The 22448-nt window shown below is 45.8% G+C and overlaps 1 protein-coding gene across 3 annotated transcripts in view; it reads left to right on the forward strand.

Moving 5' to 3' along the window:
- Positions 1-22448, forward strand: part of LOC121543569 (testican-1) — a 278401-nt gene that overhangs the window by 153539 nt on the left and 102414 nt on the right. For 2 of the 3 annotated variants that reach the window (XM_041853558.2, XM_041853577.2), the window contains exons 3-4: positions 15281-15289; positions 19313-19358. In XM_041853558.2, coding sequence (XP_041709492.2) covers positions 15281-15289; positions 19313-19358 — 55 coding nt within the window. The remainder of the gene's footprint in view (positions 1-15280; positions 15290-19312; positions 19359-22448) is intronic. The other variant, XM_041853567.2, reaches the window with a different exon arrangement.

Genomic DNA, 22448 nt, shown 5'->3' on the forward strand with positions numbered 1-22448 from the left:
AAGTTGTTCCGATTACAATACCAACCAGAGGGCGAACATATCTTGAAAGACTTCGGTTGCAAGCAGTACTAAGGTAACACCGACATAATATTTTAGAGAGGAATAATGAGGGGACCAGTAAAGGATGCAAACATGCAATTGAGATCAGCTGTGCGTGTGAATTTATCATGTATACCTTTTCTTTACAAGACATCAGCTGCCAATATTCTAGTGTAATTGATGGTTGCAATAGGCCCCTTGTTATTTGATTATATTCCAATAGGCTACATTCTGTAGGCTAACCCGGTAGCCTATCCGTTGTCACATAATGAATGGTGTGAAATGGCGTTTTATAGTTAGGCTATGTATAATTTGTCTATATAGTGCTGGTCTTTGGTGTGGATTGAAAGCCTGTATTGTGTGGCTTTAATTTAGTAAAAAAGTCAAGATGTTTATGCATTTGAGCCTATCCAAAGATGATTTCGTTGAGCTGAGACACTTTTCTTTGATGTGTAAATTATCATAGTTTTTGTTTTACTTCTTGAAAATCAATGAAATAAATGCAGTTAACTTATGAGGCTAATGTAGGTCAATATATCGGCCAAAACAGGGTGCGAACTCGGAGCCGGAGCACACTGCTTAGACCACTGCGCTACGGCAGTTCACAATGCTCTAGCGAGCAAAAAGAACACTATGAATGCTGATGATACATAGGCGCCTCATTTTTTATTAATTGCTTTTAAGCCTTCCCCATACCATAGCCCTAACCTTTACCACTCTGAATTATTGCCTAAACTATTAACCTTCGAGTTGTTTCTGTTTTAAACCCTGTAACCATGCGGAATTAACCTTGTAACCATGCAGAATTAATGCGTAAAAAATAGATGCTCATTAATGAGTCAAAGGGTTGTGGGCCGGATTCCAAACCATGCCGACTCTGGAAAATGTGTGCCGTGGTTCGTGGCTGTAACCGCTGGACCACACAGGCACTTTTATTTTTGATTTAACCTTTATTTAACCAGGCGGGGACGGGGGCTGGGATTTAGCAGACGCTCTTATCCAGAGCGACTTACAGTTAGTGAGTGCATACATGTTTTTTTTTTTTTTTTCATACTGGCCCCCTGTGGGAATCAAACCCACAACCCTGGCGTTGCAAGCGCCATGCTCTACCAACTGAGCTACACGGGGCCCATATAGGACAAAACACTGAGGAAACCAATACTTGATTCTGCCTATTGCTTGCCTTCAACATACAATGAGTGTACAAAACATTAGGATAACCTCCCTAATATTGAGTTGCACCCCCCCCTTTTGCCCTTAGAACAGCCTCAATTACGTCGGGGCATGGACTCTACAAGGTGTCGATAGCGTTTCACAGGGATGCTGGCCCATGTTGACTCCAATGCTTCCCACAGTTGTGTCAAATTGGCTGGATGTCCTTTGGGTGGTGAACCATTCTTGATACACACGGGAAACTGTTGAGCGTGAAAAAACCCAGCAGCGTTGCAGTTCTTCACACACTCAAACCGGTGTGCCTGGCACCTACTAACATACCATGTTCAAAGGCACTTAAATATTTTGTCTTGCCCATTCACCCTCTGAATGGCACACATGCACAATCCATATCTCAATTGTCTCAAGGCGTAAATATCCTTCATTAACCTGTCTCCTCCCCTTCATATACACTGATTGAAGTGGATTTAACAAGTGACATCAATAAGGGATCATAGTTTTCACCTGGATTCACCTGGTCAGCCTATGTCATGGAAAGAGCAGGTGTTCCTAATGTTTTGTACACTCAGTGTATAATAAAACTAACAGAAAATACATCTACTCCCTACAAATATGTCAATTTATTATAATCCTAATAAGAATTCCCACAAGACGCGCTGTAGCCTGCACGTAGCCTACATTAGGCACGATGTAGGTACGGTGTGCATTGTGTCACGATCGTCGGGAAGAGAGGAGGACCAAGGCGCAGCGTGGAAGGTGAACATACTTATTTATTAAATGATTACATGAACAAAACAACAAATCGATACGTGACGTCCAAAGGTGCAAAACACAAACCTACACAGGAACAAGATCCCACAAACACTGTGGGAAAACAGCCTGTCTAAATATGGTTCCCAATCAGAGACAACAAGCAACAGCCGACACACGTTGCCTCTGATTGAGAACCACACTGGCCAACATAGAATCACCAACCCAGAACGAAAAACAAATGAGAACTCACACCCTGGCTCAACACACCAGAGTCCCCAGAGCCAGAGCGCGACAGTAACCCCCCCCCCAAAGGCGCGGACTCCGACCGCGCCAACCAAACACCACAGGGGAGGGACCGGTGGGCACTCCGCCTTGGCGGCGGATCCGGCTCGGGCATGATCCCCACTCCCTCTCTAACCCCCCAAAGTACCACTGGTCCGGGTCTGGCCCTGCTGACCGGAGCTGGACTGCACACTGGTGGAGCGGATTGCTCCAGCTCCGCGCTGGCAGCTGACCCGTGCCGAACCAGGCACTGGTGGAACAGGCACGGGCAGTGCCGGACTGACGACGCACACCACTGGCCTGGTGTGGGGAGCAGGAACGGGCCGAGCCGGGCTGACGCAAACGCACCCCTGACTTGAGTGCGGGGAGCAGGAGCGGGCCGGACCGGGCTGACGAGCGCACCACTGACTTGGTGCGGGGAGCAGGAACGGGCCAAGCCGGGCTGACGGGCGCACCACTGACTTGGTGCGGGAGCAGGAGCGGACCGGACCGGGCTGGCGGCGCACCACTGGCTTGGTGCGGGGAGCAGGAATGGGCCGGACTGGGCTGGCGACGCGCACCACAGGCTTGGTGCGGGGAGCAGGAACAGGCTGGGCCGAGCTGGCGACGCGCACCGTAGGCTTGGTGCGAGTGGCAGGAACAGGCCGGACCGTACTGGGAACACACACCACTGGCCCTACGCGGGGATCAGGAACAGGCCGGACCGGACTGGCAACACACCCCAGTACCTCTCGCCGTGCCTCTACATCCTCTTTCCCCCTGGTGACCAGTGACTCCCGTAACCTGGCGGCCTCCTGCTGCCCGTCGTCCACGGCGTGAGCCCCCCAAAAAAAATTCTGGCCGTCTCTCCTACCCGTGGACCAGGTCTCCATGTCTCTCGCCAGACTTTCGCCCTTCTGCTTCCAAGTCCAGCCTCTCTCTTCCTCACACGGCTTGACCCAGTCGAGGAGGCGAAGGAGATCCGCTAGAGATCTCCCTGGCGATGGCTCCTGGACACGCTGCTTGGTCCAGTCTTGGTGGGATCTTCTGTCATGATCGTCGGGAACAGAGGACCAAGGCGCAGCGTGGAAGGTGAACATATCTTTATTATTTGAGTAATACCACGAACAAAACAATAAACGATAACGTGACGTCCTCGGTTCAGACACAAACCTAAACAGGAACCACACCAAACGAATGCCTAACGGCTACCTAGTATGGCTCCCAATCAGAGATAACGAGCAACAGCCGTCTCTGATTGGGAGCCACCCTGGCCAACATAGAAATAAAAAACTAGACTATCACCCTAGCACACAAAAACAAAGAAACAACACACCCTGGCTCAACATAACAGAGTCCCAGAGTCAGGGCGTGACACATTGCATACAAACACCGCTTCCAGCTGCCCCCTGGCAGCGATTCTAAATATTTCATCAGATATTCAAATTCTGCAGGATTATTTTTCTCCTGCAACGAAAGGGGTCAAATAAAGATCCAACATCTGTATTTAGAAGTTCAGCCTACACTGTCCCCTCCAGTATTTATGTTCCTATCTATCTCTTTAATCTGTGTCTGAGTGCTCAGCACTGTGTACTGACGTGGTGTGTGTGTGTGTGTGTGTGTGTGTGTGTGCGTGTGTGTGTGCGTGTGTGTGTATATCCACAGTCAGAGTTGACTGGTTTTAAATAGATTAGCTGCTGTATTTTGCTGTGTTTGGGTGGAGAAGTTGAATAGGTTTAAATATCCTGCAGTTTGTGTGCACTTTACTGGTGCTCTGAGACAGCTAAGTGACTGAGCGAACGCACAACGCCCACACACACTCACAACGGCACACCGAAACACTACAAGAGACCCCCACACACACTCACACACACACACACACACACACAGAGACCCTGACTGTGCTATCTGTCAGAGTGTTCTGTGGGGGTGATAGTGATTCTCTCTCCTTGTAGAGACAGGCCAATAAGGCTCTTGCTGTGAGCCGGGGAACGAGGAGCCACCGGAGAACGCTCTCTATGCTCACCTCTATAAACACCTTAATGAAAACTTCACACAGTTGGGAGGGATGAAGTGAGGGAGGGAATAAATGATAGAATTAGGGAGGGAGGGAGGGATGTTTATAAATGTCTACACATGTTGTTTTGGTGGTCTGGTACTGTGCTCTAAGTCTAAGACACATTTCTAGGCCATCACTGCCGTATAATATGGCTACCTAACACGTCCATTAAGAGAGAGAGGATATAAAAGAAGGAGAAGGGGGTGAGGGAGGAATAGAGAGAGATAGAAAAATAGGAATATAATCTACAGTCGTGGTCAAAAGTTTTGAGAATTACACAAATACTAATTTTCACAAAGTCTGCTGCCTCAGTTTTGATGATGGCAAATTGCATATACTCCAGAATGTCATGAAGAGTGATCAGATTAATTGCAATTAATTGCAAAGTCCCTCTTTGCCATGAAAATGAACTTAATCCCCAAAAAACATTTCCACTGCATTTCAGCCCTGTCACAAAAGGACCAGCTGCCATCATGTCAGTGATTCTCTTGTTAACACAGGTGAGAGTGTTGACGAGGACAAGGCTGGAGATCACTCTGTCATGCTGATTGAGTTAGAATAACAGACTGGAAGCTTTAAAAGGAGGGTGGTGCTTGAAATCATTGTTCTTCCTCTGTTAACCATGGTTACCTGCAAGGAAACACGTGCCGTCATCATTGCTTTGCACAAAAAGGGCTTCACAGGCAAGGATATTGCTGCTAGTAAGATTGCACCTAAATCAACCATTTATCGGATCATCAAGAACTTCAAGGAGAGAGGTTCAATTGTTGTGAAGAAGGCGTCAGGGCACCCAAGAAAGTCCAGCAAACGCCAGGACCGTATCCTAAAGTTGATTCAGCTGCGGGATCGGGGCACCACCAGTGCAGAGCTTGCTCAGGAATGGCAGCAGGCAGGTGTGAGTGCATCTGCACGCACAGTGAGGCGAATAGTTTTGGAGGATGGCCTCGTGTCAAGAAGGGCAGCAAAGAAGCCACTTCTCTCCAGGAAAAACATCAGGGACAGACTGATATTGGGCAAAAGGTACAGGGATTGGACTGCTGAGGACTGGGGTAAAGTCATTTTCTCTGATGAATCCCCTTTCCGATTGTTTGGGGCATCCGGAAATCACCTTGTCCGGAGAAGACAAGGTGAGCGGCACCATCAGTCCTGTGTCATGCCAACAGTAAAGCATCCTGAGACCATTCATGTGTGGGGTTGCTTCTTAGCCAAGGGAGTGGGCTCACTCACAATTTTGCCTAAGAACACAGCCATGAATAAAGAATGGTACCAACACATCCTCCGAGAGCAACTTCTCCCAACCATCCAAGAACAGTTTGGTGACGACCAATGCCTTTTCCAGCATGATGGAGCACCTTGCCATAAGGCAAAAGTGATAACTAAGTGGCTCGGGGAACAAAATATCGACATTTTGGGTCCATGCCCAGGAAACTCCCCAGACCTTAATCCCATTGAGAACTTGTGGTCGATCCTCAAGAGGCGGGTGGACAAACAAAAACCCACAAATTCGGACAAACTCCAAGCATTGATTATGCAAGAATGGGCTGTCATCAGTCAGGATGTGGCCCAGAAGTTAATTGACAGCATGCCAGGGCGGATTGCAGAGGTCTTGAAAAAGAAGGGTCAACGCTGCAAATATTGACTCTTTGCATAAATGTAATGTAATTGTCAATAAAAGCCTTTGACACTTATGGAATGCTTGTAATTATACTTCAGTATACCATAGTAACATCTGACAAAAATATCTCATAACACAGAAGCAGTGAACTTTGTGAAGACCAATACTCAAAACTTTTGACCAGACTGTATAGGGAAACAGCCTGTTAGAATGCTGTCCTATGAACATCAGAGATGAGAGATGAATTGGGAAGCCCTTAGTCTGTCTCTAGCCTGTGTGTGTGTGTGTGTGTGTGTGTGTGTGTGTGTGTGTGTGTGTGTGTGTGTGTGTGTGTGTGTGTGCATGGGTGCCTGACTTTGTCTGAAAGTGGGGGTGTCCTACCAACCCTGTGACTCACAAAAATCCCACCCACAGTGATCGATTGACAGGTCTGAAACCCTACAACTCTGTGAATCTCTCAAATATCCTGCACCTCCTCTTACAATCCCACCCACCGTGATTGATTGACAGGCCAAACTGTTAAGAATGGTGCCAGGATAACGCATGAGAATGAGGAAATTAAATTGAAAATGTGAGAAATAATATTGTTTTACCCAATAAGGATTTGAATTTTGTACTTGATAAGTTAAGAAAAAGCTTAGTTAAATTGCACATTTTTGTCACAAATAGTGCAATCACAATAATGTAGTACAATTACAAATGTGAACTTTGATTGATCTTTTAACAATTTTCTTTCTCAATATTGGCAGTGTTATCTGGTAGAGCATTGAACAAGAACTGTAAACTTGAAAATGCAAACTGGAGTTTTACATTTAAATTTGGTCATTGATTATGTTCCCATGAAAATAATATTGCAAACGTATTAGTAATTTATCATTATGAAATGTGCATTTTTTTGGCAGCTATATATTAAATATCCATAAATGGTGGTCACAAATCTGCAATAGAAAGAATAAAATGTAGATCCGGTAATATGGGTCATATTTGAACAATTTGGGCTAGAGCAGGGGTATCGAACCTTTTCTTTGATAAAGGCTATTTCTAACAAAAAATGTCACAGTTCTTTACACAAACCGGTGCTCCTGGCACCTACTACCATACCCCGTTCAAAGGCACTTCAATATTTTGTCTTGCCCATTCACCCTCTGAATGGCACACATGCACAATCCATGTCTCAATTGTATCAAGGCTTAACAATCCATCTTTAACCTGTCTCCACCCCTTCATCTACACTGATTTGAAGTGGATTTAATAAGTGACATCAATAAGGGATCATAGCTTTCACCTGGATTCACCTGGTCAGTCTATGTCATGAAAAGAGCACGTGTTCTTAATGCTTTGTACACTCAGTGTATAACAAACACATGTGATGGAGAATATGCAAGCAAAGTTATGGCAATTGACTCATATTAATGATTTGATCGAAAAAGCAGGAAAGGTCTCACATTTGATTCGACTAGGGATGAAATTATTCAGTACTGACAATATGTTGGCATGCATAAGAAAATATCTTAAGAGGATGTTAATTCTAGAGCTTGCTGTGTTTTTACTCTGCTAAAACAAATTGCGACACAGCAAAGTAGCGATGAACATGCTTGATACACTGTGAGATCCCAGAGGACCTCAGAGCACAAAATAAAGGAGATGCAGTCCTAACTCCAAGCATGTGAAAAATATAGATCTGACTAGGTCATTCCTACATGACGCGCAGCGATATTTGTCAAAACAGAGCACAAATAGGCTCCAAAGCGACTTGTCTGACTCGGATACAGATATCCAACCTTCGGGTATGGTGTACTTGTCCACACTGCTCTCTAGTGTGCGGGCCAAGCTGCCAAGCTAATCCCAAACAGCCCACAAAGCGTTGTTTTGATTTTTGTTAAATGGAAGGGCAATACAGTCAGGCGCTGTTGGAATCTAGGCAGATGAAATCCTCCTGCACATTTTAGGCAGCCTGCCGGCCCACAGAGTAGAACCAACTATTCAGTTAGGTTTTGTAACTCTTGTCACAGAAGTGGTCATACTATACAGAAATGTACTATTTTCTACATTGTAGAATAATAGTGAAGACATCAAAACTATGAAATAACACATATGGAATCATGTAGTAACCAAAAAAGTGTTAAACAAATCTCAACATCAACTGTTCAGAGGGGACTGTGTGAATCAGGCCTTCATGGTCGAATTGCTGCAAAGAAACCACTACTAAAGGACACCAATAAGAAGAAGAGACCTGCTTGGGCCAAGAAACACGAGCAATGGACATTAGACCGTTGGAAATGTGTCTGGTCTGGAGTCCAAATGTGTGTGGGTGAACGGAGGATCTCCGCATGTGTAGTTCCCACCATAAAGCATGGAGGAGGAGGTGTTATGGTGTGGGGGTGCTTTGCTGGTGACACTGTCTGTGATTTATTTAGAATTTAAGGCACACTTAACCAGCACAGCGTTCTGCAGTAATACGCCATCCCATCTGGTTTGGGCTTAGTGGGACTATCATTTGTTTTTCAACAGGACAATGACCCAACACACATCCAGGCTGTGTAAGGGCTATTTTACCAAGAAGGAGAGTGATGGAGGGCTGCATCAGATGACCTGGCCTCCACAATCCCCCGATCTCAACCTAATTGAGATGGTTTGGGATGAGTCGGACGGCAGAGTGAAGAAAAAGCAGCCAACAAGTGCTCAGCATATGTGGGAACTCCTTTCAGACTGTTGGAAAAGCCTTCCAGGTGAAGTGGTTGAGAGAATTCCAAGAGTGTGCAAAGCTGTCATCAAGGCAAGGGGTGGCTACTTTGAAGATTCTTAAATATAAAATATATTTTGATTTGTTTAACACTTTTTTGGTTACTACATGATTCCATATGTGTTATTTCATAGTTTTGATGTCTTCACGATTATTCTACAATGTAAAAAATAGTAAAAATGAAGAAAAACCCTTGAATGAGTAGGTGTGTCCAAACATGTTACTGGTACTGTATGTGGTAAGCCTACTGTTTGTAAAATACAAAAAAAACGACATCCAGACAGGACCAAAAAAAGACATCCAAAAGACGTCGGCTCATGCTTACTGAAGGATACAAACTTGAAACCACTGATCATGTCAATGGGGTAAAACTCCTGGACAACTTGTGATTGTCCAGTCCATATAGTCCATTTTACTTTGTCCTGTACTGTTTTTAGGATGTGTTTTTGTTAACATGACAGCAAAAAAAATTTATTTGATTGAGCGCCATTTAGGTTTGCATATTTGATTGGAGAAACATGCAAAATGTAAAAAGTGTCCCTCTCATTACAATGTCATTGTCACGACTTCCACCGAGGCTGCCTCCCCTCCTTGTTCGGGCAGTTTTCAGCATTCGTCGTCACCGGCTTACTAGCTGCTGCAGATCCATTTATCATCACTCCACTTGTCTTGTCTAATTAATCACACACACCTGGTCCTTATCCCCAATTAGTCATTGTATAAATGTTCCCTCTGCTTCCTTGTCTGTGTGGGTGATAGTTTGTAGTGAGCTACTCTTACCTTGTTGTTGCCAGGGTACCTCCCGAGTGGCGCAGTGGTCTAAGGCACTGCATCGCAGTGCTAGCTGTGCCACTAGAGATCCTGGTTTGAATCCAGGCTCTGTCGTAGCCGGCTGCGACAGGGAGACCCATGGGGCAGCGCACAATTGGCCCAGCGTCGTCCAGGGTAGGGGAGGGAATGGCCGGCAGGGATGTAGCTCAGTTGGTAGAGCATGGCGTTTGCAATGCCAGGGTTGTGGGTTTGATTCCCACGGGGGGCCAGTATGAAAAATACAAAATATTATGTATGCACTCACTAACTGTAAGTCGCTCTGGATAAGAGCGTCTGCTAAATGACTAAAATGTCATGTAAATGTAGATATTTCCCCTGTGCCTGAGTGTTGTTGTCGCATGCTTGCGCAACTGTTTATCGACTGAATAAACTCTTTGGATGCGTATTACTCTCCTGTGCCTGACTCCTTCTATCACACGCTTCATAGTCATACATTTTATCTCCAGCCTGTAGGCTACAGAAAAGGCCACATACTCTTTTTACCATATCCTATATCTGCTACATTATTGATGTTAGATCATTTTTTTGACGGAACGTTGGTGGAGCGCTGCAGAGGTGCGTCTTTCCAACAGCACCCTGGAGAGGCGCGCTGGGAATGGACAAGCAAAATATTTTGCGCCCCTGCCTTTGACAAAGTGGGCACTGCTTATCAAAGGGTGCGCACCTAAAATGCCCATACGCCACTGGTTGAGAGAAATTGTAATTGTTTTTGGGTAGAATTATGTGAGGTTTTGTGTGTTGTTGTTGGAGGTGCGTCTTGGTCAGTTTAGCTCAGGAAATGCCGCCCTTGTCAATCTGCCACCATAGGTGGCCGCCTACTGGTCGATCTCCAAGGCATTCCTAGTCGATCGCCAAACATTTCAGTAAAGAACCGAACGATAAAGCCTTGCGTTCATATTTATATTTATTCGTCTCGCGATGTTGATGGTAGGTGGTAACCCGATTCAGCTGTCCTACGCGCCAGGTAGGCGACGTGTTGCCATTTTGAACCATTTTATGTGTCTGAAGGTACCAACTCTGCCTTCCCGGCGGGCCCGGAGAGCAAATCAAGAGTACTGTTTGCCTACCGCTGGCCAATCGGATGGCTCAGGTTACCGTGTCTGCAGTAATTTAGCAGGCATAAAACAAAGCTAAAGCAAGGTTGATACTGTGAGATTTGAAAACCTTGAAAACCATGACTAGAGAGACTGTTAACGAGTACAGCAAAGAGCTGCTGTTTTTATGAGTGAGTTCATGTTTAAGTTTTTACTCAGCATGTGAACACTTTGTATTCAACACTTTTATAAGCCATAAAATGCGTGTTCTTCCCTCTTCCACTCGTGCTACTACCAGCACTGCAGTGGTAATGAATGAGTAGGAAAGTGTATCGATAGGCTTGCGTTGTTATTATTGTGTTGTTTAATATCAAGGAATATTTCACTTTCTCTGTTACATTTACATTTTAGTCATTTAGCAGACGCTCTTATCCAGAGCGACTTACAGTTAATGCATTATTTTTAATTTTTTTCATACCCCCTGTGGGAATCAAACCCACAACCCTGGTGTTGCAAACGCCATGCTCTATCAACTGAGCTACATCCCTGCCGGCCATTCCCTCCCCTACCCTGGACGACGCTGGGCTAATTGCGCGCCACCCCATTGGTCTCCCGGTCGCAGGCGGCTATGACAGAGCCTGGATTCGAACAAGGATCTCTAGTGGCACAGCTAGCACTGCGATGCAGTGCCTTAGACCACTGCGCCACTGTTCCTAGGAGTAACAACATGAATTTGTGCATGAGGCAGAAATAATGTGGTGCGACTCCAGTTTTGCTATCAGCTGGAAGATGGTGTCCCTTTTTGGTCAGTGTCAGCGGAGGAGCGCAAGAGGGACGTTGAGAGGCGGACCCTCAGTCTGCTGCCCTCTCCCTCCGCTGAGACTGACCATCAGAAGCAGGCACCATCAGCCCAGATAAAGAAAAAGCAAATTATTTAAGTGTATGCTCACTCAGCTGTGCCTCAGAAGTAATACAACAACTGATCTATTACCTGTATGATCATATAGCCTTCATCAAATTTTTAAATATATTTTTTAAATGGTCCGAACAACAATGCAAGTAAAGCCAATATTCGGTGATAATGTATGGGGCCTATAGCCCTACTGCGCAACCTCATTACAACAGTACTGTTTTTAATAGGTTAATGTTGCATAGGCTGATGATGGAGAGAGAGTCAGCGATGGCAGTGTGGAGAGCCTCCGTGACACAGAGAAGAGCAGTCTAAGTTGTGTGACCCGTCTTGAAGCTGGACTTGTTAGGGTCAAGAAGATCATTCTGAGAGAGATAACGAGAGAGTTGGTCAGAGACAGCACGCTCAAGTGTTTTGGAAAGAAAAGAAAGAAGGGATACAGGTCTATAGTTTTTGACGTCAGATGAGTCGAGTGTTGGTTTCTTGAGGAGGGGACGCAGCCAGTGGTCAGGGGTGAGTTAATGAGGGAATTGAGCAATGGGAGAAGGTCTTCAGAGATAGTCTGTAGAAGGGAGGAGGGGATGGGGTCGAGCGGGCAGGTTGTCGGGAGGCCAGACCTCGCTAGTCGCAGGATTTAATCTGGAGAGAGAGGGGAGAAAGAGGTCATGACCTGGGTAGTTCTGTGTGAGTGTGACCAGTGGGCTCAATAGGCTGAGTGAATGAGAAGCGGATGTTGTCAACCTTCTTTTCAAAGTGGTTGACAAAGCCGTCCGCAGAGAGGGAGGAGGGAGGAGGAGGGGGTGGAGGATTAAGGAGGGAGGAAAAGGTGGAAAAGAGTTTCCTATGGTTAGAGGCAGAAGCTTGAAATGTAGAGTGATAGAAAGTGGCTTTAGCAGTGGATACAGAGGATAAGAAGGTAGAGAGGAGGGAGTGGAAGGATGATAGGTCTTCTGGAAGTTTAGTTTTCCTCCATTTTCGCTCACCTGACCACTGCCCTGTTCTGTAAGCTCACAATGAGTCACTCAGCCACGGAGCAGGAGGGGAGGGCCGAGCCGGCCAGAAAGAAAGGGGACAGTAAGAGTCATACGATGCGGAAAGGGAGGAGAGTAGGGTCGAAGAGGCAGAATCAGGAGACAGGAGGGAGAAGGATTTAGCAGAAGGGAGAGATGATATGATAGAAGAGGCGAGAGCATTGGGAGACAGAGAGCAAAGATTGCGACGGCGCATGACTGTCTGTATAGGGGCTGAGTGGCTAGGGTTGGAGGAAAGGGAGACAGAAAAGGAAACAAAGTAGTGATCAGACACCTAGAGGGCGGTTGCAGTGAGGTTAGTAGGCGAACAGCCTCTAGTAAAGAGGTTAAGCATATTGCCTGCTTTGTTAGTTGGAGGGGATTGGGAAAGGGTGAGGTCAAAAGAGGCAAGGAGGGGAAAGAGAGAGTTGGAAAGAAATGAATCGAATGCAGACATCGGGAGGTTGAAGAGCGGTGAGCCATCGTCAGGAAATGAGCTTATCAAGGTGTCAAGCTCATTGAGGAACTCTCCAAGGGAACCTGGTTGGCGATAGATGACAATAATGTTAAGCTTGAGTGGTCAAGTGACATCTATCTGTTTACCAGGCTGACACCATACATTATTCATATTTAATCACTGGACGTTTAACCCTGTGGTGCTGGAACTGCATTGGCCCTCCAATCAGAGACACACACTGTGTGTGTGTGTGTGTTGTGCATTTATGAGATTTAATTATGCTCTAGGGGGTCTTCCAAGAATGCTTTGACACACTGCATGCTGACTAAATAGTTCCTAGGCCCTCTCTCACTACCCCTAGTTCCTAGCCTCTTGCTCACTAGCCCCTAGCTCCTAGGCCCTTTCTCCTACTCCATAGGTCCTAGCCTTTTGCTCACTAGCACCTAGCTCCTAGGCTCTCGCTCACTAGCCCCTAGCCACTCGCTCACTAGCCCCTTACTCACTAAACCCTAGTTCCTGACCTAGCCCCTCGCTCACTAGCCCCTAGTTCTTAGCCCCTCGTTCACTAGCCCTTTGCTCAGTAGCTCCAGAACCTCACTCACTAGCCCCTAGTCACTCACTAGTGCAGATCTTGAAGGGCTGGCTAGGGATCTGAAAGGGATCGTAACTCACCTTGATAAATCTCCAGCTTCAGACTGGCACATATGAATGACTCCCATCATCTGAGAAGGTTGGAAAAAACAAGTTTAGATGACGGCACCACAATCATATTCCAAACATCCCTGGCAGAAACTTCCTCTGTATATTCTTACTATTTTTACATTAACACTTGAAAAAGAAAGAGAGAGCGCGATAGAGGCTGGGACATAAAAAGAGAATACGATAATAAAATACATTTATATCTCCTTGCAATCTCTCTGAGGTGTTTGAATGAGACGAGCAATGAGATGGGTTTGGCTAAATTGCCTGTTCCTGGTTGACTGATCACCACACAGCCTCCCACAGAACAATAACACATATTCTCAGGGCCACCGTTGATAATAGAGTTGGGATATGCAAAAGAAAAAACATTTCCAATTCACACATGTATATTTGTAAAATAGGACAAACATAAGCACCCACCAAATTATGTATTATTATTATTATTATTATTTATTTATTTTATATTAACACCATCAGTAATATCCTTTAATAACACATTGCTGATACATGGGGGGGGTTCTAAGTGTCAGTGAGATGCATCATACACACACACACACACACACACACACTGTACCTTGTTGTGAGCTTAATCATAGATTAAGTTTGTTTGTGAGTAGTACAGCAGTAACTGAGTGAGAGAGAGGGGGATGAGCTAGAGAGACGAAGGGGGGTTGTGTTCTCTCTCTGTTGTGGCTGTACAGCTCATCACCCTGAAGCTCTATTTTGCTCTTCTCTCTCTCACTCTCTCTTTTCTCTTCCTCTCTCTCTCACTCCTCTCTTTCTCTCTCTCCTCTCTTCCTCTCTCTCTCTCCTCTCTTCCTCTCTTTTCTCTTCCTCTCTCTCTCTCTCTCTCTCCTCTCTTCCTCTCTCTCTCTCTCCTCTCTCTCCTCTCTTCCTCTCTTTTCTCTTCCTCTCTCTCTCTCTCTCTCTCTCTCTCTCTCTCTCTCTCTCTCTCTCTCTCTCTCTCCTCTCTTCCTCTCTCTCTCTCTCTCCCTCTCTCTCTCTCTCTCTCTCTCCTCTCTTCCTCTCTCTCTCTCTCCTCTCTCTCTCTCTCTCCTCTCCTCTCTTTCTCTCTCTCTCTCTCTCTCTTCCTCTCTCTCTCTCTCCTCTCTCCCTCTCTCTCTCTCCTCTCTTCCTCTCTCTCTCTCTCTCTTCCTCTCTCTCTCTCTCTCTTCCTCTCTCTCTCTCTCTCTCTCTCCTCTCTTCCTCTCTCTCTCTCTCCTCTCTTCCTCTCTCTCTCTCTCCTCTCTTCCTCTCTCTCTCTCTCCTCTCTTCCTCTCTCTCTCTCTCCTCTCTTCCTCTCTTTTCTCTTCTTCTCTCTCTCTCCTCTCTTCCTCTCTCTCTCTCTCGCTCTCTTTCTATATCCACCACTCTATCCCCCCCCCACTCTCTCAGCTGGTGTAATTTTCTCTTTGCGTTTGGAATTACATGTCACAACGAATAAGGCAGTCTCACTCTTAACACCAGTGGGGGACTGCGTGTGTGTGTGCGTGTGCATGTGTGCGTGCGTGTGACAGCAGTGCCGTCACATTAATACACCCATAGACTGCTTTTAATGAATGTCTACGTACATAATCTCTTTGTATTCTGAACGGATAGCATGCTGCCTTTGTTCAAACTGTGATGTACATTACATATTCCATTATAAATGACCTTTCTCTCCCACTCTCTTTTCTCTCTGCAATCATTGAAGGAAGTTGAGGTAAGTTATTGATTTGTCTTTCAAATTGTATAGCTCCATTTTGTAATTCACTATGATACTCTGGTAAGATACAGAGGTAGTTAGAAGGAGAGAAAGAGAGCGAATACGTGCATCTGAAATATTGTTTTGAGATGGAGCTTTCTCACATTGGAAACACAATGGCGTGCAATGCCAGACACTGATGCAGTGCGGTATGTCCCTCTGGGCTTGTTGTAGTGCTGATATGTGTATGTTTACAAGCCACATCAAAACTCTTACTATGAAAGATAGGAGACACAGTAGAGATACAAGACTACTTTAAAATGGCAGCTGTAAGAATCCACTGTAGCGAGAGGGTGATACACCTTGATGTGATAAAGAAGATCCGAAGAGGTTAACTGAGTTCAGGTTGACTGTGGGTGCGTCCCCAATTGCGCCCTATTCCCTGTATAGTGCACTTCTGAACATATGGGACCCATACCAGGTTGAATCCATTAGGCTCCCATTAGTCCACCCTATTCTCTATGTAGGGCACTATTACATAGGGAATAGGGTACCATTTGGGATGAAGTCTGTGTCCTACTTTAGTAAGATCCAGTCATATACCGTAGTACCCTGGAGCCATATACCATTATGTCCGGTATTATCCTGGCTGGATCGCAGCTTGGTGCAGAGCAATGTGTGGAGAGCATGAGAGGGGGATAAGATGAGGGCATAGATAGAAGTAATGGGCTTAAGTCTGGAGCAAAACACTGAATCTGATGGGAGAGAAAATGAGGACAGAGGAGAATAAAGAGGAAGAGAAGTGGAAATGAGAGGAATGGAGAGGGAGTGGAGGGAGGGACCCTGGGGAGCAGTTAATTGGGCCTCATCACCTCATATCAAACTAATGGACTTATTAGCTCAAACCTTAACTCCAGTCATTTGTAAAACAGGAAATCGTAGAGGGAGAGTGCCCATTTATTTTCTTACTAAATTCTCAGATATCTTTCTCTCCTCCTCTCTCTCTCTCTCTCTCTTTCTCCCTTTCTCTCTGTTATCTTCCTGCTCTCTTATCAATTCAATTCAAAGGGCTTTACTGACATGGGTAACATATGTTTACATTCCCTCTTCCATGTCTCCTCTCCCTCCTCCCTCTACCCACTCTTCCCCCCGTCCCTATCTCCTCTCTTCTCTAATCAAGCGTTCCCACTGTGCTGTAATGAGGGGCAGACAGACCCTGCTCTTAACCACAGTAGGAGGTCTCACAGTGGGTCTGCAACAATCACTCAACCACTCTCCCTCCCTAGTGATGCTGTTAACACCGTCTAGCCATCAGAGTGTTAGTGTGTGCGTGTTTGGGCCAGGTCCAGTTGAGCGAGTTTAGTGCTTATCAGTAGTTCCAGCCCAAACTGTGCCCACTGAGCGCAGCAGCTCAACAGACTGGCCTTACAGAGCTGGCCAGCTCACGGCATCATCCCTGGCCCCACTGTCCCTTTCCTCTATTCAATTGTCCCAACTCTCTCTAACTGTGTCCCATTGTCCTTCTCTCTCTCTAACCTCCAACTGTTTCTTTCTCTGTCAATTTTCCCTGTCCTTTCTTTCTTTCTTTCTTTCTCTCTCTCTCTCTCTCTCTCTCTCTCTCTCTCTCTCTCTCTCTCTCTCTCTCTCTCTCTCTCTCTCTCTCTCTCTCCTCTCTTCCTCTCTCTCTCTCTCTCTCTCTCCTCCTCTCTCTTTCTCCTCTCTTCCTCTCTTTTCTCTCCTCTCTCTCTCTCTCTCCTCTCTTCCTCTCTCTCTCTCTCTCTCTCTTCCTCTCTTCCTCTCTCTCCTCTCTTCCTCTCTTTTCTCTTCCTCTCTCTCTCTCTCCTCTCTCCCTCTCTCTCTCTCTCTCTCTCTCTCTCTCTCTCTCTCTCTCTCTCTCTCTCTCTCTCTCTCTCTCTCTCTCTCTCTCTTTCTTTCTCTATTCCCTTCTCTTCTACTCATATCCCTCTATCCCTCTCTCATCCACACATACAATGGGAAAGAGAGTCAGGGGTTCTCAGCGGTTTCCCGTCATTTTCTGTCTTTGTTAGGTCTTTAGAGTGATCTGCCTCTGGGACCATGCTGAGTTCTTTATTTCTAAACTCATGTTGAGCCAAACAGAGTTGAGCTGGGTTGAGGGAGAGAGAGAGAGAGATAACAGAGAAGGAGAGAGAGAAAAAGCGAAAGAGGAGAATTTGATATTTAAGAGTGAAGATAAATGTTTTTTGTCCTTCCAGTGGGATTGGTGCTGTTTGTTATTTGAGCTCAGACAGGGTTTTATTCCTTCTGTTATTTACCTCTCTGCTATAGACAATAGACTATGTGTATTGTGTTTGTCTAGAGCATAGATCTGAGGGCACACCCTAACTTCTCTCCCAAAGACTGACCGATAGTCACTTTGTTATTGCTCAATGTGTCACATAAGAAGCCATATGAAAACAAGACTTAAAACAGATCAATAATGTACTGTACTGTACAGAACATCTCTAAACCCTCCTCTGTCTCCCTGTTTCATATGGTCTGGCTTTCTCTCTTTGGGAACGTCAGGAGGTGTGTGATTTACATTTACATTTACATTTTAGTCATTTAGCAGACGCTCTTATCCAGAGCGACTTACAGGAGCAATTAGGGTTAAGTGCCTTGCTCAAGGGCACATTTACGTCATTTAGCAGACGCTCTTATCCAGAACGACTCACCAATTGGTGCGTTCACCCTATATGATTGGTGGCTGGATTGATTTGGAGGCTGGATTGATTTGGAGCTCGCTCCTTGTTCACAGTAGACCCAAATGACACAGAGCAATGATGGATAACTGACAGGCAATATGAAAAGCTAAAAGCAGTGCCTAATGTGGAGGAAATTAGGTCATTTAACAGAGTATATGACAGGTCAGTGGTAGAGGGCAAGTCATGTAAATGCACTGACTGAGTATCTTGATTGAGCAGGTCATATAAATGTCCTGTTTGAACAGTCATAATCTATTTTATACAGGGCCTGGTAAGAGTATCCTATCTATCTGCCTGTCTATCTGCCTGTCTATCTGCCTGTCTATCTGCCTGTCTATCTGCCTGTCTATCTGCCTGTCTATCTGCCTGCCTTCCTTCCTTCCTTCCTTCCTTCCTTCCTTCCTTCCTTCCTTCCTTCCTTCCTTCCTTCCTTCCTTCCTTCCTTCCTTCCTTCCTTCCTTGCCCTGCCCTGCCCTGCCCTGCCCTGCTTGCTTGTCCATTTCTTTATTCCTCTCACTACCTCCCTATTGTAGTATCATCTCCCTGTGGCTTTATTGGATTTGCCACTGCTACAAAGCACTCTCTCTCTCTGTCTCCCTCTCTCCACACCGCATCTGTTTGCCTAACTCCCAATTACACCATGTAAAACACTTCACCTATACGCACTAATTCAATTCAGACTAATAGCTAATTTCACCAATGTGTTGCTCTTTCATTATGCAGCCATTTTAATGTAATTACATATCACTGTGTCCTCGCAAAAAAATACAAATCAGAGATGAACAAATGAATAGTGGTGTACCGAACAAAAAGCCCTCATATAATGCGTATTAAACTTCTAACATTTGTGCTTGTACAGATATAATTAGCGTTGACGCGGTTGAATAGTCTGTTGGTTTTGAAGAGGCGATCCGGTTGTAAAGAGTAATCTGAGACTCATTCCCAGTAATATTTTTATCTCAATCCGACTGATCTGTCGCCTGTGACAGAGAGATAATCAGGAGAGCGGATCAGGCGCCCGTCAGCATCACTCTTTGAGCCTGTTTCTCTACTGACTGTCTGACTGTCTGTCTTTGATTATGGGTCGGGAGTCAGGACTACGGACTGACTGCGGAAAAATAGAGCTGTTTTCTGCACTTAGGATGACTAGTGTTTGGAATATCAAACTCTGTTGAACAAGCGGATTAATGGATTTGTTCCGGACTGTGTGACTTTAGATGTCTTATTTTCTGTTTTTGTCAAGTTGTCAGTGCGTGTGTGTGTGTGTGTGTGTGTTTGACGTATACGTAACCCTTTACCTCCTGTGTTTTTCCCTCAGGACGACTATTTCAAAAGCTATGGTCCTGCCAAGCCAATCGACCAAGGTAAGCCCGGAGACTATGACTTGTGTGTGTTACGTATGTGTGTATGTGTTACGTGTGTGTGTTGGGGGTGGGGGTGGGGTTGCTATCGGGAAGGATGGGAGCAGGGATGAATGGTGGGGTGAATTTCTTCATCGCTCTAAACACACTTCATTAATGACACACACACACACACACACACACTTTTGGTTCCAGTGGGCTACCAACCTCTATCTCCTCTGGTAGATGAATGTGATAAAGAAGCTCCAATCACACAGTGGAATCTTTCTTTTACTCAGTTGATCAGTGCTTCTGCAGCAGGCCCAACAGATCAATACAGAGAGAGCGAGGGAGGAAAGGGGGGTGGTGGGAGAGGAAGACAAAAGAGAAAAGGGGGGGATTGTGTTAGAGGTAGAGTGCCAAGGTGGCTTGCCTGCAGAAACGTTCACGGCTTCAGATAAATCATTTGCTATGGAGAAAGAGTTTAGGAACCTACTCTTTCTTTATTAAAAAGCTGGAGAGCCAATAAGAGAGGGAGGGAGAGAATGAGGAAGACCTAGTGATTATAGAGAGAGAGATGGCACGTGAATGGGTCTTTAGCCGTCTCTTACAGTCCATATCTCCTCAGTATACTAAGGCCTTCAGGCCTGGGTCTGTAAGTGTGTTAGTAGTAGTGGTAGATTTGTAGTCATTAGTTAAGCCTGATTCTGATCCTGATCCTAAGCCTTGGCCTTACTGATCCAGTCACTGTCATAACAGTCTAGTGGAGGATCAGGAGAATCAGCAGACATGAGAAGACAGATAGCATCACACCCCTCCGGGATGACATAGGGGGAAGGATGAGGAAAGGAAAGAAATGGAGAGGCAAGGGTAATGAAAGAGAGAAAGAAACTGAGAGAGAAACAGAAACAGAGAGAGGCATGGTCCTAGGGCTCAGGTCGAGAGAGAGAGAGAGAGAGAGAGAGAGAGAGAGAGAGAGAGAGAGAGAGAGAGAGAGAGAGAGAGAGAGAGAGAGAGAGAGAGAGAGAGAGAGAGAGAGAGAGAGAGAGAGAGAGAGAGAGAGAGAGAGAGAGAGAGAGAGAGAGAGAGAGAGAGAGAGAGAGAGAGAGAGAGAGAGAGAGAGAGAGAGAGAGAGAGAGAGAGAGAGAATCACACCCCTCCGGGATGACATAGGAGGAAGGATGAGGCAAGGGTAACGAAAGAGAGAGAGAAACAGAGAGAGAGGCATGGTCCTAGGGCTCAGGTCCTGAGAGAGAGAGAATTGTACTCTATCCTAGGGGTTCAAGCTTGGGTCAGGGTTGATGTTGCTGCAGCCTCTCTCTGACCCTGCTATAGGATACACCTCTCCTGTTCTAGAGATGGCCTGGTTTAGACTCTAGGACAAAACATTTCTCTCCTCAGCCAAGCTCATTCCATTTGGGATAATGGGAACCCCTTGGGGGTCAATGTGTGCCCCATTCCAATGATGTAGGCCAGGCGGTGACACACACACACACACACCAGCGAGTGTTCCATTATGTGTCACAGTGTCCATCAGTAACCACGACGATGCTGAAACTATGACATGGCACATTCATCACCACGGAGACCATGGCCTGCTGGCCTTGAGATAGCTGTCTGGAGCCCAATGTTCTTCTATCACAGATGTGTGTGTGTGTGTGTGTGTGTGTGTGTGTGTGAGGGAGAGGAGATGGGGCCTCTTCAGAATTGTATTGTGCTCAAAAACACAGCTGGAGTGGGTGTTTTTCACACCTTTAGGCAAGTAATCCATATTGAGTTTGTGAGCGATATTTACTTTCATTGTTGGAACGATCAATTAAATTAAAAAGCTGTTTACACATCACCTTTAAACAGAGTGGAGTATTATACTAGATATGTCAGACCTGGACTAATTGTTTCTTGTTATGAAGCATAATTGATTATGTGGTGGTAATTGCATGGTGTGGGGACATCCTACTCAAATTGTCTTTCTGTGTGTGTGTGTGTGTGTGTGTGTGTGTGTGTGTGGTGTTTGTGTGAAAGCATGTGTGTGTCTGCTGTGTTTTGCGCCTGTGTGTTTCTCGCAGGTGCATACATGTCTGCAGGTGTGTGTGTGTGAGTGAGTGTTTGTCTACCCTGAATATTTTCATAGCATGGGTGTCTCTTCCTGCAGTTTGTATAGCATTACCTTCCTTCCCTATCTAAATGTTTTCATGTTTACTGTTTTATTCAAATTAAACCTTTTTCTGTTTCCCAGTGTGATGTTGGCAATGTTTAGTAATTAGATAAACTTCTGTTGTGTGCAAGACGGCTGCATAACTCCCACTGTCTCCCTGCTGTAATGAGAGTGTGTGTGTGTGTGTGTGTGTGTGTGTGTGTGTGTGTGTGTGTGTAGGATTTCGGTGAGCGCTATTACCATCAAGTAGGCTTGGGTTTTGCTAGGGTGTTGTGGACGGGCGTAAGCCGTGAGCTCCGGCTCCGAGGGTCATGTGTTCAATTCCAGTTCTAGGCACTCATTTTTAGTTTTAACCCTATCCCAAACCTTAACCCTTAACTTAACCATTCAGAATTAATCAAATCAAATCATCAAATCAAATGTATTTATAAAGCCCTTTTTACATCATCAGATGTCACAAAGTGCTTATACAGAAACCCAGCCTAAAACCCCAAACAGCAAGCAATGCAGATGTAGAAGCACGTTCTTCAAGATGTTCCAGCAGGGTCAAATAATAATCACAGTGGTTGTAGAGGGTGGAGCAGGTCAGCACCTCAAGAGTAAATGTCAGTTGACTTTTCATAGCCGAGCATTCAGAGGTCGAGACAGCAGGTGCGGTAGAGAGAGAGAGGGAGAGCGGGAGGGAGGGAGGAAAACAGCAGGTTCGGGACAAGGTAGCACGTCCGGTGAACTGGTCAGGGTTCCATAGCCGCAGGCAGAACAGTTGAAACTGGAGCAGCAGCACAACAAGGTGGACTGGGGACGGCAAGGAGTCATCAGGCCAGGTAGTCCTGAGAGAGAGAGGAGAACTTCACCAGATAGGACAGACTGACCCTAGCCACATAGACTATTGCAGCATAGATACTGGAGACTGAGATGGGGGGGGACGACACTGATACCCCTGGACAGGGCCAACCAGG

This window comes from Coregonus clupeaformis, chromosome 3 (assembly GCF_020615455.1).
Source record: "Coregonus clupeaformis isolate EN_2021a chromosome 3, ASM2061545v1, whole genome shotgun sequence".
Taxonomy (NCBI): domain Eukaryota; kingdom Metazoa; phylum Chordata; class Actinopteri; order Salmoniformes; family Salmonidae; genus Coregonus; species Coregonus clupeaformis.